The sequence below is a fragment of the Cydia splendana genome, chromosome 5 (assembly GCF_910591565.1).
Source record: "Cydia splendana chromosome 5, ilCydSple1.2, whole genome shotgun sequence".
In the NCBI taxonomy this organism is placed as follows: Eukaryota; Metazoa; Arthropoda; class Insecta; order Lepidoptera; family Tortricidae; genus Cydia; species Cydia splendana.
Genome location: NC_085964.1, coordinates 6,354,053 through 6,373,291, shown reverse-complemented (window position 1 = coordinate 6,373,291; position 19,239 = coordinate 6,354,053). Strand labels below are relative to the sequence as shown.

Below are 19,239 nucleotides of genomic sequence, written 5' to 3'. Positions count from 1 at the left end.
GTCTCAGGCGATGCCGCTTGGTACGATTGTTCCTAAGGTCTAACAAAGATCGTACCGTGCCTACCCCCCCCCCCCCCACCCCTCCCCAAAAGAGAGACGGAAGGGAAGGGTCGGATCCTTAAGTCCAATCTATGCTATATTTGTTCCTGCTCTTACAAGTAGGGCAAGCTATAATGTCATTTTCATATAATTTGAAAGGCTTTATCTCGGACTTTTGTCTCAGGCGATGCCGCTTGGCACGATTGTTCCTAAGGTCTAACAAAGCTGATTTGGCCCGGTAGCCACGAGATCGTACCGTGCCTACCCCCCAAAAGGGAGACGGAAGGGAAGGGTCGGATCCTTAAGTCCAATCTATGCTATATTTGTTCCTGCTCTTACAACTAGGGCAAGCTATAATATCATTTTCATATAATTTGAAAGGCTTTATCTCGGAAACTATTAGGTGTAGGTACATAGACAATTCTAGTGTCGTATTGTAGCAAATTTAGTCTACTTTAAAAACGCTCTAGAAGATACCATTAAAAACCAGTCTTTTAACATTATAATCGCCCAAATCTAAAAGAAAACCGACGTTTTCGCGGTTTTGTTGATTTTTGACATAGTTGCGTTCGGCGCTCGAAGTCACAAACTTGGATTATTCATTGAGTCAACATCATAAATAAGTCTGATAAGAATCAGAACTGCTGGTTTTGACGCAAAAGAGCCCAGTTACAAAATTTGACAAAATTACTGAATTACTAAGTATATGTCGCCTATTGCCAATATTTAGAGCACAAAACACGTTAACAAATAAATCCATATAACTTTTGTGTCCTATTTATCATCGTTGATTTTTACCTATATCACTATCCACATTTAATCACCGACATGCGTTTACATTTTGGCATGGAACCCTGAACAACTCATACCTATTGCTAGGTTGCATGCTGGCCCAGCCACTATGATCACACCTGGAGCATTATGGGCATAACACAATAATTTAGTATACCTAGCTAAATCTAGTCACAATCAAATATGGAGTGACTATTCGACGAGTCTATCATTTACATGCACGTTGAGTCATCCAATCTCTTTTGATTTGGAAGTATCAATTTTCAATACAGGCACTTTTCTGCATTATCATTCTCCGAGCGGTTTTATTTAAATATTTCTTAAGGAATGTTTCAAAACAGTAAAAGGTCTATAAGATAACCCTTGATAAAGACTAGTTTACGAATGGCCGTAGGAGCTCTACGAGAAAAAGAACATCATTATGTTATTTATGTTATCAATTTAAACCGGAGGGTCAGTATGGTCACTACCCTAATTGATTTGGCCAATGCCCGAAAGAACAAAATAAACTGGCCTTGAAGCATTACATGTTTATTCTCTTAATTTTGTTATTATTTTTACAAAATTAAAAAAAATAGGTATTATTCAAATGTGATTCGAACAATGACACGGAAATATAAAAAATATAACAATGACACGGAAATATTAACAAAATATTCAAAAATATACACTACTAACTAAATACATTGCTGTTACTTTTTTGTCGTGTCTGCTACTACAATGAGACGAAGTCAAACAAATATACCTACCTAAGTTAGTTAAATAAAAGCGCATTGTTGTTCTAGTGTCCCAGCATATGTTGTCGGATGTGGACAAGCTACCGGCGGTGCAGCTCGGTGACTTCCTGCTGCAGATAGAGCTGGACGAACCGAGCGACACCTTCCGGGAGATCGCGCGCAAGGAGCTGCGGGAGACGCCAGAAATCACCGGGCCCGCCATTGCCGAGCTCAGGAGACTGCTAGAAGGTAAGAGATATGAAGGAACTTGTCACATCAACTGTTGACGGACTTGGACGAGCTATAGACGGTGCAGCTCGGCGACTTCCTCCTGCAGATAGCGCTAGACAAACAGAGTGACACTTTCCCGAAGATCACGCGCAAGGAGCTGCAGTAGACGCCAAAAGTCACCGGGCCCGCCATTGCTGAGCTCAAGAGACTGTTAGAAGGTAAGAGATATGAAGGAACTAGACAGCTTGTTCAGCTTTTCCTTGTCACATCAACTGTTGACGGACGTGGACAAGCTATAGACGGTGCAGCTCGGCGGCTTCCTGCTGCAGATAGAGCTAGACAAACAGAGTGACACTTTCCCGAAGATCACGCGCAAGAAGTCACCGGGCCCGCCATTGCTGAGCTCAAGAGGCTGTTAGAAGGTAAGACATTTATGGGTATTAATTAATTTTTAATTTATTTGGTCATTATTATTATCGTGTAATTGACTTGTGTATATGTACAGTTGTAGGTTTAATTAGTTTTAGGTGTGTATGTGATTTTATTTTTATGTTTTTGACATGTATGTTTTTACCGTATTAAACGCTCTGAATCTGAATCTGAATCTGAATCTGACATAAGAAGGACCTAGACGACTTGTCCTTGTCACATCAACTGTTGGCGGACGTGGATATGTTGTCGGTGGTGCAACTTCTTGCTGAGGTCGAGCTGTAGGGCTAAGATGGTCGGCTCTTTATCATCTGTCACCATGCCTGTTACGTTCTAACAAATATGTATGTGCGAAAGTGACGCATGGCATGACCATGATACCGCTTCTGGACTAACCAGCAGGCGTATTATGGATGGCTTTATCCACGTGATAAAATAACTGTCACTTTTTAACACCTTGCGGTTGAAAGTGACGGACACCGTTTTATCACGCTGTCACGTAGACAAGAACGACCATTATATCCGTACAGGTGATAAGGGCCCACTTGTAAGGTGCGGGAATTGTGTGTACGCCAAAAAATCACCTACAACTATTGAATACAGTTATAGACGATTTTATGCGCCACATAAGTAACGTGCAAAATCTATAGATTACTCGTAAAGTTACGCTGAACAGAGTATTGAAGCAGCTGTTAGAATGAATAAAGGGATGCACTTAGGTACTGCATGTGCGACTTTACTTTTACTGCTGGCATTAACATTTTAAGTTTTACTTGTGTTATTTACATTGAAATTGCGTATATTTATCCCCTCGAATGCCCTTGCCAAAAATTTGCTTCTGAATTAATAACCTTGAAATAGATAGGTACCTACTGAATTTTAAGAGAAGTGAATAAAACGAATAAATAATTAATAAAATCTTTCTCAAAATCACCTGCTCTTACGATCCTAGGTAATAGTAAGATCCACAGTTAAGTAATAATATTAATCATTGTTTAAAGATTACCCCGATGTCCTTCCACTTTGGTCAATAATCATGTAATGAAACATACACACACCGGGACCTGATAGTAAGAGAACAACAATTTAATTAGCAAATATTTACGAGTTGCGTCATTTGTTCAATTATTAAAAAACCTCCGTCGAGTCATCCTTGGCACGCATATTTACTCAAACAATTTTTTTTGTGTTTATAATGATAAGCAAAAAATTCATATTCATAGAAAAGGTTCCTATTGACGTAAACTGACATTCTATTATTTACCTATAGCTACCTACCAAAATGTTAATTACTCAGTTCAAGTAATTTTTCATTAGCACACTTAGTTACTATGGGCGAATATTTTTGTACGCAGCTACTGCGTATTTATAAAAACAATATTATCTTCTGGCGTCTAATCTAAATTTTTAATTAATTGCCTAAGATAATAAGTATATCTTTCTGATTCAGTGTTTACTATGGTTTACTTTAACTTCTTTTTCTATCTTTAGATTTTATGGGATTACAAAACTTACTGATATTTAAATTGAATAATTAAAAATAAATCACAACAACGCAATTAGAGCAAAAAAAATAGTACCGTTTCTACTCCTTTTTGCCAGGCTACTACAACTTGCCTATTCACTCGAGCTTAAGGTTATTCAGAAGCGATCTTTTTCCTCATTGAAGCATTCTGGCACTTTTTTTCGTTGGTTGAATTAACAATATATACTTAGTATCCCTACAAATATAATTTAAATAAGAAAATATATAACTCTGCCTGGCTATCTGTTACCTCTTCCCGCTTAAACCGCTGAACCAATTTAAATAAAATTTGGCATACAGGTAGTTTGAGTCCCGGGGAAGGATATAAAATGATAGTATTTTATCACGGAAATCATCATGCCACACAGACGAAGACGCGGGCAGAAATACAATAAGTGATTTGTTCGTGTTTGTACACTAATTTCATCGATACTGTACGTACCTACTGTACATATATAAAGATTACCTGTTGCCACCTCGAGGAGAGATACCCCAAGAAGGGCAGCCGGCCAGAAGGGTAGGCTGGCTAATAGGTACCTAAGACTATGATTTTTAGTAAGAATGTGTGAATGCGCAAACTTGGCCCGACCATCGATCAGTGACAGGCCGAGAGTTCGTCACTGTGACGCAAGCGTTTGCACACAACAATTGCCTTTTTTAGTAAGATATCCTTGAAAAAAGGTTATGCCAAATCTAGTCACCAAATGCGTAGAATATTGTTATGAATTATTAATATAACTTGAGACTCCGGTGCCGTTAAGATAGATAGAATATTCATACGGTAGATGCGCCTCCCTAAGGCGTGTTAACAAAAGGGAGGATATGGAAAATATCGCACACTTCTGGAAAGCTTTGGTAGCTCAATTGTTTAAGAGCAATTGGACCGTTGTTCCAAAAGGTCGCAAGTTGGAGCTTTCTCGAAGCGGTGAATTTTGCCATTTTTCCTTTAATTTAAAAATGTGTAGCATCGTTTGCAGTCGTATATAGCCTGCTTGATAAAAAAAAAATTTATAACTTAGTTACTTCTGTTCTTTTTTCAATGCGTTTTTCCGCGTCATTTGTAGGTAGGTTACAATTGTGCTCTATTAAATATAGACTAACGATCGTTTAAAATTGCCGTATTCCTAATTTTCTAAATGTATTGTTACAGCGGACAAAGAGTTACACGTTCCATTGGAAAGTGATGCCTGGCTGGTCAGATTCTTGCGACCCTGCAAGTTCTACCCTCAAAGCGCATATGAGCTGGTAAAAATCCCTTTTTACAACTACAGCAGACAGTCTAGCTTCTTATACACAAATAGTTGCAAACTGGTGTAATAACTAGCAACTTGTAACTGCATTCTCGTCTCTCTCATTTCCTGGTTACATTGAGGAAGGTATTTCTGGCGTGGCAAGGAGTATCGAGATCAGGTTGTGCAAGCAACTTTAGACATCTATTTCATGTTTTTTCCTGTGTTGGTCACAAATATATATTGGTCATAAGACTTTTTGCAAACAATTGCAAGATTTTGGCACTTTACTTTTCATCGATTTAAATGGCATAATTTCTAATTTTGCAGATCAGACGTTACTACGATTTCAAGGTAAAGCATGCGAAGCACTACGATGGTCTGATGCCCAGCAAAGAGCAGAACATCTTTTACCAGGACATCCTGTCGGTGCTGCCCACGCGCGACCAGCTGGGCCGCCGTATTCTTGTCGTCGAGTTGGGCAGTAAGTGACATATATCAGTTCTCTTGTCGCCACTTGTAGCTGCCTAAGACATCTTGACGGTGCTAACTTGGCCGATCCTCTGTGTTGACTTGAGCAGTCAATCAGCTTTAGCACCAAAAATTGGTCTCGCGTCTCATTCCCTTTCAATTACGCATAAATTAAATGGCTATGCACAACGTCGAATCCCGAGCCTGCAAATTTCCCATTTTAATCATATTTGTTAACATACAAAGTCAGTTTCCTAGGTAACACGTCCTAAATAAGTCTCTGTACAATGGAAGGTGAATAATATCCAATAATCATAGAGTCCATAATAAACATTATATACCGTTATTATTTTTATAATTCGTACAGATTGTCTTTATTTAAGTATGTTCTTGCCTGTAATAAAGTTTGTTATAGTGACGCTAAGATATGTGTTACCTGCTTTACAATACAGTTCAAAATGTTTGCTTGTAATATTTTATAAAATATCAACGTCATCATTTTACCGACACGCTTTACCGGTGAAGTAAATTACCTACTCATTTTATGTCGTCAGGCGCAACCTTTGTACATTTTTATATTAAACGTCAGTAGAAACTATTCCCCGATTCTGGCCCCACCTCTCAGTGGTCACCGATCCTGACCCCAGGGCCGATCCACCGCCCCCGGTGAAACTAAAAAAAAAAAAAAAAAAAAAAAAAAAAAAAAAAAAAAAAAAAAAAAAAACAATTAGCCCCCCATTTGAATTGATTGCGCTAGGTCTCAGCAGTGCCCGGCGCCTCCTTCAGGTACTTACGAAATACGCTAATTAAACAATACACCTTGCTCACCACGGTAACAATAGGCTTATCGACCCTTTTCTATTGTTCGATCTCGACTCGGGCGCGTTATTGTGTTACCGAGAATACTACCTGGACCCTTCACCCACCGACGTCTTCATTCATGCCTTCTTTATGTGTGTATTATACTGTAGGTGTTTGTGATAGGTATTAGCGATAGGTATTTGCAATAGGTATTAGCGATAGGTATTTGCAAAAGGTACTTATTTGCGATGCATTATCTTATTATCTTACAACCTCTTGGAGCTATTTCGATTTATAAGGAATACAGTTCTAACCTAACCTAACCTAATTAGATTTTACACAAGTAATCCGTCGGTAGCCTAAACTAACCTAAACCTTCTTTTACCAAACCTAACTTGACCAAACCTAACTAAAATCAACCTAACTTCTCATTTCAAACTAACCTGATTTCACCTAGTCTTCGTTCAAGTTATGTTTTAACCTAAATACCTAAACTTACCTATCCAAACTAAAGCATCCTACATATCGTATACATACTTACCTATATTGTGCATATTGTATTGTGTTATTTTATTTAGTTTTACCTATTTCTAACTCATTATTTTTGTCTGCGATAAATGCAATTCAACCTAATGTAGCCTTTTTTTATTCTTAAACTATTCTATCTTCTTAAACTTAGTATGTAAGTATGTCTCATTATCTAATACTATATATTTACTATACATTTTTATGTTCTTTGTAACACGATAGAAAGTAAACTCGTAGCTACTTGTTTCTTTGTATTATTAAAATAATAACGAGGCGTGTGAGGCATTTCTTGTGCACTTGTTTTCATTGTTATAACAGCTTAATTGCTTTATTGATAGACGTGTATTATATTTTATGCTGACAATGGATTATTATGTGGATATAATTTGGGTTTGAGTACAGGGAGCGTCTGTTTAGATGAACTTGTTGAGACATGTTACTTTGTATGATTTTAAAAAAATAACGAGACGCGTCAACTGGTTTCAACATGATTTAGTCTAATACGTCGGCATTTCTTGTGTGTTGGTATTCATTGTTATAACAGCATAATTGCTTTATTGGTAGACATCTATTATATTTTATACTGACAATGGATTTATTGTTTCCTATTATGCTTTTGAATTTCGGTTTTAGTAAAGAGAGCGTCTGTATTAGATGAACCTGTTGAGACATGATTTGAACGATACTGTATCCTGCTCACTATCACAGTATAAAAGCCGAAGAGAAATGGCTTTGAGTAAGTATTACTGTCGTGGCAGTCCTCTGTATCAGAGCTCCTTGTATCTACTGCAGTATATAGAAATATAGTGTTAATTCAACAGTGAAGTGTTTAAGTGTTTATAGAAAGACCCAACAATGGATGTAAGTATGTCTTTTATTACCGTAACTTACTTTGTTTTGTTTTCACTTGTGTTCTTTGTGTTTTAATTATCAAGATTGTAGACAGTGTGTAAATTATTGTTTTATATTGTTTCAGTTCACTGAAAATACTTTCAAGAACTATTACTACCCGGATGATAATAAAGACGAATCAAGCGATGAAGAGGGTACGCTTGGTCTCAAAGTTAAACAAGCCATCGCAAAGAAACGTTCAGGAAACAATATCGATAGCTTCTTTGAACGACCTAAAAAGCAGTCTAAAGTTGTGAAACGGTCTTCAAATGTGAGCAAAAGTTCACCAGACGGTGTTGCAAACTTGTCATCCGGACAAGACGACGGGGCCTATGCATCACATTTGATTAAAATCGAGATATATGATATGCATAAAATCAAAAACGTCCCACCCATGGAACACTGGAAGCATGCGGACTTCAGATTGAAATATTTTGCGTTGGAAGACGATTTGGAGCTACAAAATACGCGAAATATTATTTATAACATAACAAAGCAATTAGCTTCTAAGGACAGTAGTGTGAAATATTTTATAGATAATAAGAAACAGTGATAGTTATAATTATTAATGATAGTAGTAGCTTAATGATTGTGTTAACGTATTTCTCATTTTTTACCTCTCCTTAAGTACATTTTCCATGTAACAGATTTTTTTGTGTCGTCTCGTTTTTTAAGTAACAAAGAATGTTAAGAAATATTTTGTAAATAATAAAATTTAAAAAAAAATGTGTGGTTTAAAAGGTCTTTGTATTATATGAAAAAATAAAAAATCTTATTTAAGTACACGTATTATTTTATTTCACAAAAAATGTTTTAAACATATTCCTTAATATAAGGTCATTACATACAGAATTATCAGAAAACAAACTTAGCATATCTGTCATAGTTTTTCCATGATATTTAAAATACAAATAAACTAGACAATATTCACCACAAACTGAAGTAAAATGGTTTTGAAGAGGTTTATTGTTATAAAACCACTGTCTGGTGTTTCTTTTTAAAAATAAGTTATGGTAACCTGAAGGTTTCCGTCCGAAGGAATCAAAATATTCTCCTATACCAGTAACATCAATGTGTATGGCAACCCAGTGGGAGCCTGGTTTCGTGTCAGGGTCCAAATTACTAACAATAAAGACAGGTAGATCGACCCAAATAGGTATTTTGTTAGCAGCAAAAACATTTGATTCAAAAAGTGGGTTTAATTTCTTCATACAAAATTGAATCTCATTAGTATCCATAATTACTTAATTAATAACAATTTATGTCTTGATGATGCTGCAAACAATGACTACAACAAAATAAAGTAAACGAAAGAAAACATTGTATTTATATAATTATGTTTTTCAACTATTATAATCTACAGATACATCACGGTTTTTGTTTATTTCAATAATGTTGTCAAATTCTGCATACACGATACAATTAATGGTGCTAGTTAGAGCCGAATCAAAGCGTACTTCTATCCGAACACTTCCATGTCTAACAAGATTCCAGTGTGAAGTTGAACTAGCAGATAAATCAGGGGTTAAATCAAAACATAACAAACAATATCCTCCACCATAATCTGTTCTACTTATTCCATTACCTTCGTTGTGAAAATGAATACCAGTTCCAGAAAATAAGGTGTGATATGCCGCCGCTATTAAACCAGAACTAAATGACGGTTGTAATGTTTTAGAAGGAATTTCATGACCATCTACAAACAAGCTAAATGAATTCATATTATAATTTTGAAAATTAAATGGATTCAAAGCTAAATTTCCATTAAAACCTGAATTTGATACAAATCCAATAATACAGCGTTTAGGAATTTGTCCGAGAAATATATTATCCAATGTTTTACCCTGGACCCCTGTTGGTATTGTGAGAACCTTAACTTCTGCTCTCGTAATGGGGTACTTCGCAGTCGTTGTTGCCAATACTTTTTGATGGGCTAACAAAACGCTAGGATTGATTTTTGTTCTTCTAACAATGAGACTAGCATCTGTTATTTGTACTTTAAGTTTTTTATCTTGATGACAAATTAAATTAAATGATTCTTTTGATCGGACTAACTTAATACGCAATTCAACACCATTTATCAAGAATTTCTCTTGGTTAAATATATCGCCATGCAAATGTCCAATCATTTCCACTTCCTTACTCTCTTTGATAAATTCTAGTCTTTTCTGAAATCCTTTGTTGTTGGCATCAACGGTATCCATAAAACCTGGGGTATCCTCATACCATAACCCACAAGTAAGATGGGTTTTTTTGGCTGCCGGTCCATAGTTGAGAAGATTTTCCATATAAGCACGGTAAGCATATGTATTGTTTGGGGGTGATATGAGTTTTTGATTTAAATATACATCAAGTTGGTTGAAAAGGGAATGTAGCCAGTTATTGGTGGGTCCAACTCCGGCATCTGCTTTTAATTTTGTCCCATCTTGATTCAATACTTTAGCAGTAATATGTAACATTGTGTGTGATAGATCAATGTAGTCATCTCCTGATCCAGGTACTTGAAATTCAATGGGGCCATCATCACTTAAAGATGAAATTGGTTTGTAATGAATCCAATGTCCGCTTTCAATACTTGTTTGAGTTGATGGAAGGGCAAATATATCTAATTCAGATTTTGCACATTCACATGAATGACTGTGTAGAAATGACATTATTTAACTTGAAAATATATCGTTATTTTTATTATTATTTCTACTTCCTCTTCGTCGCGATGCTTTTCGAGTAATGAGCGGTTCTCTTCTTTTATTCGACATTTTATACCCAGATCCTGACATGAGAGAATCAATTTTTTCATCAGCCTTTCTTTTTAGGTTAGCGCTCGCTTCCTTAAATCGTGATCGAATGGAACTATCCATAGGACGAGAATTTACCATATCAGTTAACAAACCAACCCCTGCCCCTAAGGTTTCTTTTCCAATGGTTTTTAAACCGCTAGATAACAAAGGGAGCACTGATCTAAATAGTCCACCCAAAAAACTGCCTATACCATGTCCTCGTTGATATGGAACTCCCTTATAGACAATACCTATCCCAGAGCCGGCTTGGTGTGAATAATAATGTTCGTAAGGACAAGAGACTGACGATCTGTTGTAAATCATTTTACTCGTTGAAAGTGTAGCTTCACGCAAGAAGATCCAAATTGAAATGGTACTCTGACACCAGTCGTTGTTCTTATATCTATTTCAATGGTATCGAACTCTCTTCGTAAAACTGGTACATAATGAGCGGGTGAGAAGATGTGAGTTTTATAAGCTCCATAAATGAACTTAGTTGGATCTAAAGGTATTATTCTGAGTAATGAAGTAATAACATCTCCGACTACTTGTGGGTGTATTATATCAGTATAAACAAATATTTGAGATGGTAAACCTAAATATAAATTTGCAGGGCTTTTTCCTAATGTATTTTGTTTTAAATTTGTTTTCGGTTTAAAACCCAATTGCAGACTTAGTATCGGAGTTGTAATGATAGATGTTATTTCTTTATTTGTTGTTGCTATTCCAACCAGTTTTGTTAATCCATCATATCGAAATTTTACGTTATTTTTTAACTGTGGGTTTTCATTAAACGCTTGAAGAAAATGATCTATATTATCATATGTAGTGGCTGGTATATGAGTTTTTATATCTACTATTTTTGTAGTTTTATCGGTGGGTGATAACACCTTTTTCTTTAAATAAATGATGTTTTCGTGCTCTTGAACATTATACATGGAACAAGGATATTGAAATTCCACCAACCCAACTACCCATTCTCCATCCAATTTAATGGTCTTTGGTAATTTAGTTAAGAAATGTGCAGTCGTGTTATCCGTGTAGTAATCTGATGAACTATTACTTAACAAAGTTAGATAAAAACTATTTTCACTCATATTTTCTTTAAGTTTGATTCAGGTATCCAAGAATTAAATTTATTAGGATAACCTTGCCACTTAACTAGTATTTCCTTTCTGCCAGCAACTCGACGCGAGCGTATTATTTTATCAATTTTATACTCGTTGGAGGGGAGGTAAGTTACCTTTTGTAATTCTTTAGAATAAAATGTACCAATGATGGGTTCACCTTCTAAATCCTTTATTGTATAAACAACTCGTGGCGATCTGTTAATAATCGAATCAATAATAAATATTTCATCACTCCAATTACTTTCATAACCTTTTTGAAACACATGCTTATATTTAGTGATTCTAACATGATCACCTACATTTAGTTTTTTAGTTTCTAATGAAATTTGCCTATCTTTTTTGCGATCATATAAATTACACCAAACAGTCATAATATTATTAGAGCTAACATCAACTGGGCGCATTTTAATGCTAGAATGATAGCTATGGTTGTAAGAATGTAGAAGATCTTGTAATATATTTGTGTAGTTATATGTATTCTTATGAGTGAAGTAACGCCACATTTTCATTTTAAGTGTTCTTTGAAATCTTTCTACTATACTTGCTTTAATGTCGGGGTTATTAGTGGTATAATAATTAATATTTTTGCTCTTAAAGTAATCTCTAACCGCCTTTGAAACAAATTCTGTACCTTTATCAGATTGGATGTGACGGGGAACAGAGTTGGCTTCAGTAAATATGCTTTCAAAACATTGTTTAACAGTTGCTGAATCCTTCTTCTTCATGGCTCTTGCAAAAGCATATTTACTGAACACATCAATAACACAAAGAATATATTTGTACCCATCATTATATTGACTATAAGTACTCATATCACTTAAATCAGCTTGCCAAAGTTCATTAAAGTTCGAGAGAATGTATTTATTTCTAGTAAATCGTCTATGAATAGGTTTATGCAGCGTGTGCGTATCTTGAGATTGTAACCATTTTTTCACTTCCTCTTTGTTCATTTGACCTTTCATTTCCTTTGATAAATTATTTAAACTGCTATAGCCAGCTGGATTAGAGACGTCATAATAGATTCTGTTAATATCTAATAAGGAGTCCATCTTTCCCACTCTATTTTCTTTCCGGATCGCTTTTGCTCCCGTGTAGCAAGAGGCGTAGAAGTGTTATTATCTTTATCTGTTGAGGCTCTCGTCTTCACAGATGGGGAGGGGGTAAAGGGTTCAATCAAAGGAGTACCATTAATAAATGCTAAATTTGTAGGATTACCTATGCATGACCTAGGAACTTCGATATCTTTTAAAAGTAAAGCAAACACTTCCCATCCAATTGGCTTAGGACGTTTAAGACATCTAACGGTGTCGCTTACCAAATCAGTAATATTACTATTTTGAATGGTTTGGTTATTTATAACAACTTCACCAGTCTGTTTCCACCAAATTTTCGGTTTACTTGAAACAATGTAATCTAACAACGTTCGAGCTTTTTTTTCATAAGATTTAGGTAATATGTTTATAATTTTTGACGGACTAATTGGCATTAGTTCTTGATTTATTTCGCCAGGTGGTGTATTAAACGATGACGGTGTGGCTGCTTCAGTTACATTATCTGTAACTGACTCATTATTTTCAATCTCCTCCTTTTTGTTCACTTTTGTTTTTATAATATCATTACTTTCGTTGATGACTTGATCTACCCCCTCCATCACGATGGGTATTCTAAACGGTTTTCGATCTGTTTCAATAAAATGTAGAAATCTTTGTAATGCTTGAGAATATAACGTCCACTTTTCGCGATCATTCATTTTACTTTTAAGGATTTTTTGCATCTCTCCATCTAGCCGAGATGAGGAATTTTCGGGTGGACTCTCATTCCGTTTCAGCCTTTCAATAAAATCTGATTCAACTAATAACATTTTTTTTGTGTTTTCCATTTTGTTTATGATAAAGAGTTCACTAAAGCACTTAAAACTGCACCTAAAATAATAGGTAGAAATGCACCTCCTTTTTGAACTATAACAGTTTTTCTTATTTTATGTTTCCCTTTCGAAACTAATTTTCTTAAAATATCTTTATATTTTTTTAGTTTCGTCTTTTCTTTTTTTTCTAATGGAATTTTCCCATTTAGGACGTTATAAATGCACTCACAAATAATGTTGATCTCTTCATCGTCACAAGATTTAAGTAATGCAGTACGATATTTGGGTTTAAGCAACTGCAATGCTTCAAGTAAATGTTTATATGTGTTTACTCTTGCATGCATCATGTAGAACTGACTGAAATATGGTGATTTTTATCATATTTAAACCCCTTTTTAGGTACATACACTGTGCAATGCCCATCAAACGGAAATATTTTTGTTTTAAAACGGCATATGTCATTTGTATTTTGTTTCAGGTCAATCATGAGGTAACCATGAGCCTCCTTTGTAGCATCTTTGTAGGCTTCGTCCACAAACTTTGAGTTTTCTGGGTAAACTTGTCGTGACAGGTAGCGTATTTGAGTTTTATCCCTGGGATTTTTAAAAAATACAATGTAGCTTGTATTCAATGAAATATCACGTTGACCTCTACCTTGATGAAATACGTTTTGTGTAATATAAAAAACACTTAAGTTTCTATGATGACTACCTTTCGTAAAAATGTCAACGATTCGTCCATCCGATTCTCTCATCAAATCATCTATAATAAGAAGTTTAGGTTTCTTCCCATCAAAAATTGAAAAATCTGGTATTCCTTGACTATAATTTATATTTTCCAGATTGTAGAGAGGTTGCATTTCATCATAACACCAAATAATTTCATCAAATTCAACATTACATATCTCTTTGGAGTTATTCAAAAAGTTTGTAACAAATTGCGTTTTACCACACCCACTAGGACCTGCGACAATGGTGGTGAAAGGATGATAAAAGTGAATCATTATTAAATATCGTAATCTATGTCTATGTGTGTATGTGTGTGGGTGAGTGTTGATATGTTAACGGATGGACTTTAAATGGTAATATTCAGAAAGATGATTACTATTTAAACAACTCAGATATAGTAGACAAAAAAACAAAACAAAATGATTACGTAATTTTTTTTTTTTTTTTTATTTATGATCACACTTTTAACATTATTTTTTTGTTACATATTTACAAAAATACCTTAAAAGATACAATAAAATAAAATTCATACATTTTTTTACATGTTTACAAGTAATACCTTAAAAATATACAATGTACAAACAATAATTTGGAATTCGAATGTTCTGTGTGATTATATTACAACTTTGAAACTTTTTCATTATTGCGGTATTTTATAATGACCCCACGCTAGAGTGTCAGAAGAGTTTTCTAATAAGTGCCGTTTTGTATCTTCATGCGATAATGATATTTTATTTATTTTTTGAGTGAATATTATATGTTTTATAGACTTAAATCTTAGCATTTGAGCGCGTTGCAAATTTTTATTAAATAAACACGTTTTGTAATTGTCAAGAGTAAATTTTTTTGTAACACATTTATTGACTCCTTTGGCTTTTGATAAAACACCGTATTTTTCAGTTTTCTCATCATTCTCGTCATATTTTTCAACATCTAAGGTATACATTTTAGATCTCAGACCTACGAACTCTTTTAAAATTCTACCATTATTTTCATCTTTGAAAAACCCTAATCGCTTTTTATTTATTAACGGCAAATCATATTTATTGTTAGGAGGATAGTCAGATGTATCAAAATATAAATTAAGAGCGCTATTACATTTCGGCGTTGAGCGAGTTTAGGTATTTTACGCGCTGCGGCAGGCCGTGCGAGCTCAGTACGCCGATCCCTTCTACCACACTCGCACTACAATGATGGATTAAACATTCTTGATCCTTCGCGAAGCATATTGAAATCAACCATAACAACACTAACTGTACTTAACTTTTAAAGTTCTAAAACTGTTATTTGGTAAGTACGAAAATACTAAATGCAGTGCAAATGTACATAGGGGCTGTTCATAAATTACGTCATCTATTTTTGACGATTTTTGACCCCCCCCCCCACCCCTCAAATCATCCAAAAATCAAGCTTCGGATGAATCTGTTTCCTCCTACGTCATGTTACCATCATCCGATGTCCAGACCCCCCCCCCACTCCTCCCATTTGAAACGACGTAATTTATGAATAGCCCCATACTCGTACTTATGAAGGTATATTACTCGAAAGAAATTATAGGTACCTACTCGCTTATTTACATGTTTCGTCATTGCATTTGGTACCTATAGGTTGTAAAGTTTGTATCAACGAGGGTTTAAAAACGAACTGGTACTGAGGATCTGATGATGATTAAGGTGGTCACGGATACCAATCAACCATGTAGTAACATGATTAGGCTCGTTTGATTCGTCTCAACAAGATCTTTGACACTGAAGATACACAGGGTCTGATGATGGAGCTGGAAGGTGGCCACGGGTACCAGTCTATCATGTAACTAAACAACTTCGTGTTTGGGCTCGTTTGATTCGTCTCAACAAGATCTTTGAGACAAGACAGTACTCAGGGTCTGATGATGGAGCTGGAAGGTACCATTACCAATCAACCATGCAACTAAACCACATCGTGTTTAGGATCGTTTGATTCGTCTCAACAAGATCTTTGACACTAGGTGATACTCAGAGTCTGATGATGGAGCTGGAAGGTGGTCACCGGTACCAATCAACCATGCAACTAAACCACTTCGTGTTTAGGCTCGTTTTATTCGTTTCAACAAGATCTTTGACACAAGATAGTACTCAGGGTCTGATGTTGGAGCCGGAAGGTGGTCACCGGTACCAATCAACCATGCAACTAAACCATTTCGTGTTTAGGCACGTTTTATTCATCTCAACAAGATCTTTGACACAAGGTAGTACTCAGGGTCTGATGATGGAGCGCGAAGGTGGCGACGGGTACCTGTCAATCATCATCAGCTCCATCATCAGACCCTGAGTAGTATCTTGTCTCAAACATCTTATTGCGAGGAATCAAACGAGCCCAAACACGAAGTGGTTCAGTTACATGGTAGACTGGTACCCGTGGCCACAGTCCAGCTCCATCATCAGACCCTGAGTACTAACTTGTGTCAAAGATCTTGTTGCGACGAATCGAACGAAGCCAAACACGAAGTGGTTTAGTTGCATGGTTGATTGGTACCGGTGACCACCTTCCGGATCCATCATCAGACCCTCAGTACTACCTTGTGTCAAAGATCTTGTTGCGACAAATCAAACGAGCCCAAACACGAAGTGGTTCAGTTACATGGTAGACTGGTACCCGTGGCCACAGTCCAGCTCCATCATCAGACCCTGAGTACTAACTTGTGTCAAAGATTTTGTTGCGACGAATCGAACGAAGCCAAACACGAAGTGGTTTAGTTGCATGGTTGATTGGTACCGGTCACCACCTTCCGGATCCATCATCAGACCATCAGTACTACCTTGTGTCAAAGATCTTGTTGCGACAAATCAAACGAGCCCAAACACGAAGTGGTTCAGTTACATGGTAGACTGGTACCCGTGGCCACCTTCCAGCTCCATCATCAGATCCTGAGTACTATCTTGTATCTGAGGTCTTGTTGAGACGAATCAAACGAGCCTAAACACGAAGTGGTTTAGTTGCATGGTTGATTGGTACCGGTGACCACCTTCCGGCTCCAACATCAGACCCTGAGTACTATCTTGTGTCAAAGATCTTATAGAAACGAATAAAACGAGCCTAAACACGAAGTGGTTTAGTGGCATGGTTGATTGGTACCGGTGACCACCTGCCGGCTCCATCATCAGACCCTGAGTACTATCTTGTGTCAAAGATCTTGTTGAGACGAATCAAACGAGCCTAAACACGAAGTGGTTTAGTTGCATGGTTGATTGGTACCGGTGACCACCTTCCGGCTCCATCATCAGACCCTGAGTATTATCTTGTGCCAAAGATCTTGTTGAGACGAATCAAACGAGCCCAAACACGAAGTGGTTTAGTTGCATGGTTGATTGGTACCGGTGACCACCTTCCGGCTCCATCATCAGACCCTGAGTACTATCTTAAGTCAAAGATCTTGTTGAGACGAATAAAACGAGCCTAAACACGAAGTGGTTTAGTTGTATTGTTGATTGGTACTGGTGACCACCTTCCGGCTCCATCATCAGACCCTGAGTACTATCTTAAGTCAAAGATCTTGTTGAGCCGAATCAAACGAGCCCAAACACGAAGTGGTTTAGTTGCATGGTTGATTGGTACCGGTGACCACCTTCCGGCTCCATCATCAGACCCTGAGTACTATCTTGTGTCAAAGATCTTGTTGAGATGAATAAAACGAGCCTAAACACGAAGTGGTTTAGTTGCATGGTTGATTGGTACCGGTGACCACCTTCCGGCTCCATCATCAGACCCTGAGTACTATCTTGAGTCAAATAAATACATATAGAATGTCAGGTCGTTTCAAATATTTTTAATCCTGTCCGGTAGTTTATTAAACTGTACCATTATAAATTATAATACTATAAAAACAGTGCTAGGATCAAAGTCTCTCGTTGCGGTTTACACGCACACAGTATAGCGTTTTACACGGCGCCCGCCGCACACAATGATAAAAAACCTCGTCGTCGCCGTTGAAAATGTGCGGAGCCGACCGACACACGTCCTGCCTCTACAAGCTCTGCCGCGGCACTGAGCTGGCGCAGCGCGCGTCATCGGTAATATAGAGTAGTTTTCAAAAAATTGCCAAAAAATTATAGTAGAATTTCATAAACACTAATGTATACCAACAGTATAAGCAAACGTTGCAGATTGCTTGAGTATGAAAATGACTTCGATATTAAGTAGATTTTCGTAGGAATTGACACTTGTTTCGGAGAGAAAATCGAGTTCGTTTTACTTTGATTTTCTCTTTCTCAAAGGTATGTAGGAAAAATATAGTTTGATATGCCTAAAGTACAGGGTATTAGTAATACAAAATAGCCAGGTTTAGCAGAGTAAAATTCTCAACATTTCCAAATAAGAGCTCGCCATTCAGTGCTTCACGGGGTTTTTCGGAAACGACCATCAGAAAAAAAATCATTACTAATTTAATAAGTCCTTTTTCTAATATTTACAACAATATTTATAAAGATAAGAAGACGCTTTTACTGGAACAAGTACTCATTGTTTCTAATAATGAGCGCAAAGTCCTGAATTTCGTCGACTCGTATCATCAATTTTGCATTATTTCGACTTTTCTTGTAAGAGCGCTCTTAAGATCTGATTTTATATCTGCGTAATAATTTTCCGTGAAAATTTGATATACTAAGCTATCAGTATCTGTATAAAGAAGCTTAAGGTTGTCTGGATATTTGGTTTTCATGTAGCTGTAGTGAAAGTCATACATCAAAGTTTTCGATATATCTAATACGCAAAATCCCAGATAAATCGGTTTATTATAAAATATTTTAGTTTTATTCAATTGAACGGCCACTAAATTCTCAGAGAATATGGATAAACTATGGAACTCAGGTTTCGCTATCAAAGATTGAACCCCCTGCGTTTTTCCTCGATTTTCCCAGTGATTTAATAATTTGACATTTACGCGTTTTGCAACATTTTCCATGGTTTTGCCGAACACTGAATTATTCATTAGTTTAAAGAAATCTTTTTCAAAATCGGATGATGCCTGTGATCGCATGTGGGTGTTCAAATCTATGTAACTTTTTAACCACATAGACTGCTGAAATTTAAGAATGCGATGGATTTTACTCA

At 36.3% G+C, this 19,239-nt stretch overlaps 1 protein-coding gene across 2 annotated transcripts in view; it reads left to right on the top strand.

The window, feature by feature from the left end:
• LOC134790528 (alpha-tocopherol transfer protein) overlaps positions 1-19,239 on the top strand; it is a 55,213-nt gene that overhangs the window by 24,020 nt on the left and 11,954 nt on the right. For both annotated transcript variants that reach the window (XM_063761351.1, XM_063761352.1), the window contains exons 2-4: positions 1,617-1,796; positions 4,883-4,977; positions 5,292-5,445. In XM_063761351.1, the coding sequence (XP_063617421.1) occupies positions 1,617-1,796; positions 4,883-4,977; positions 5,292-5,445 (429 nt within the window). The remainder of the gene's footprint in view (positions 1-1,616; positions 1,797-4,882; positions 4,978-5,291; positions 5,446-19,239) is intronic.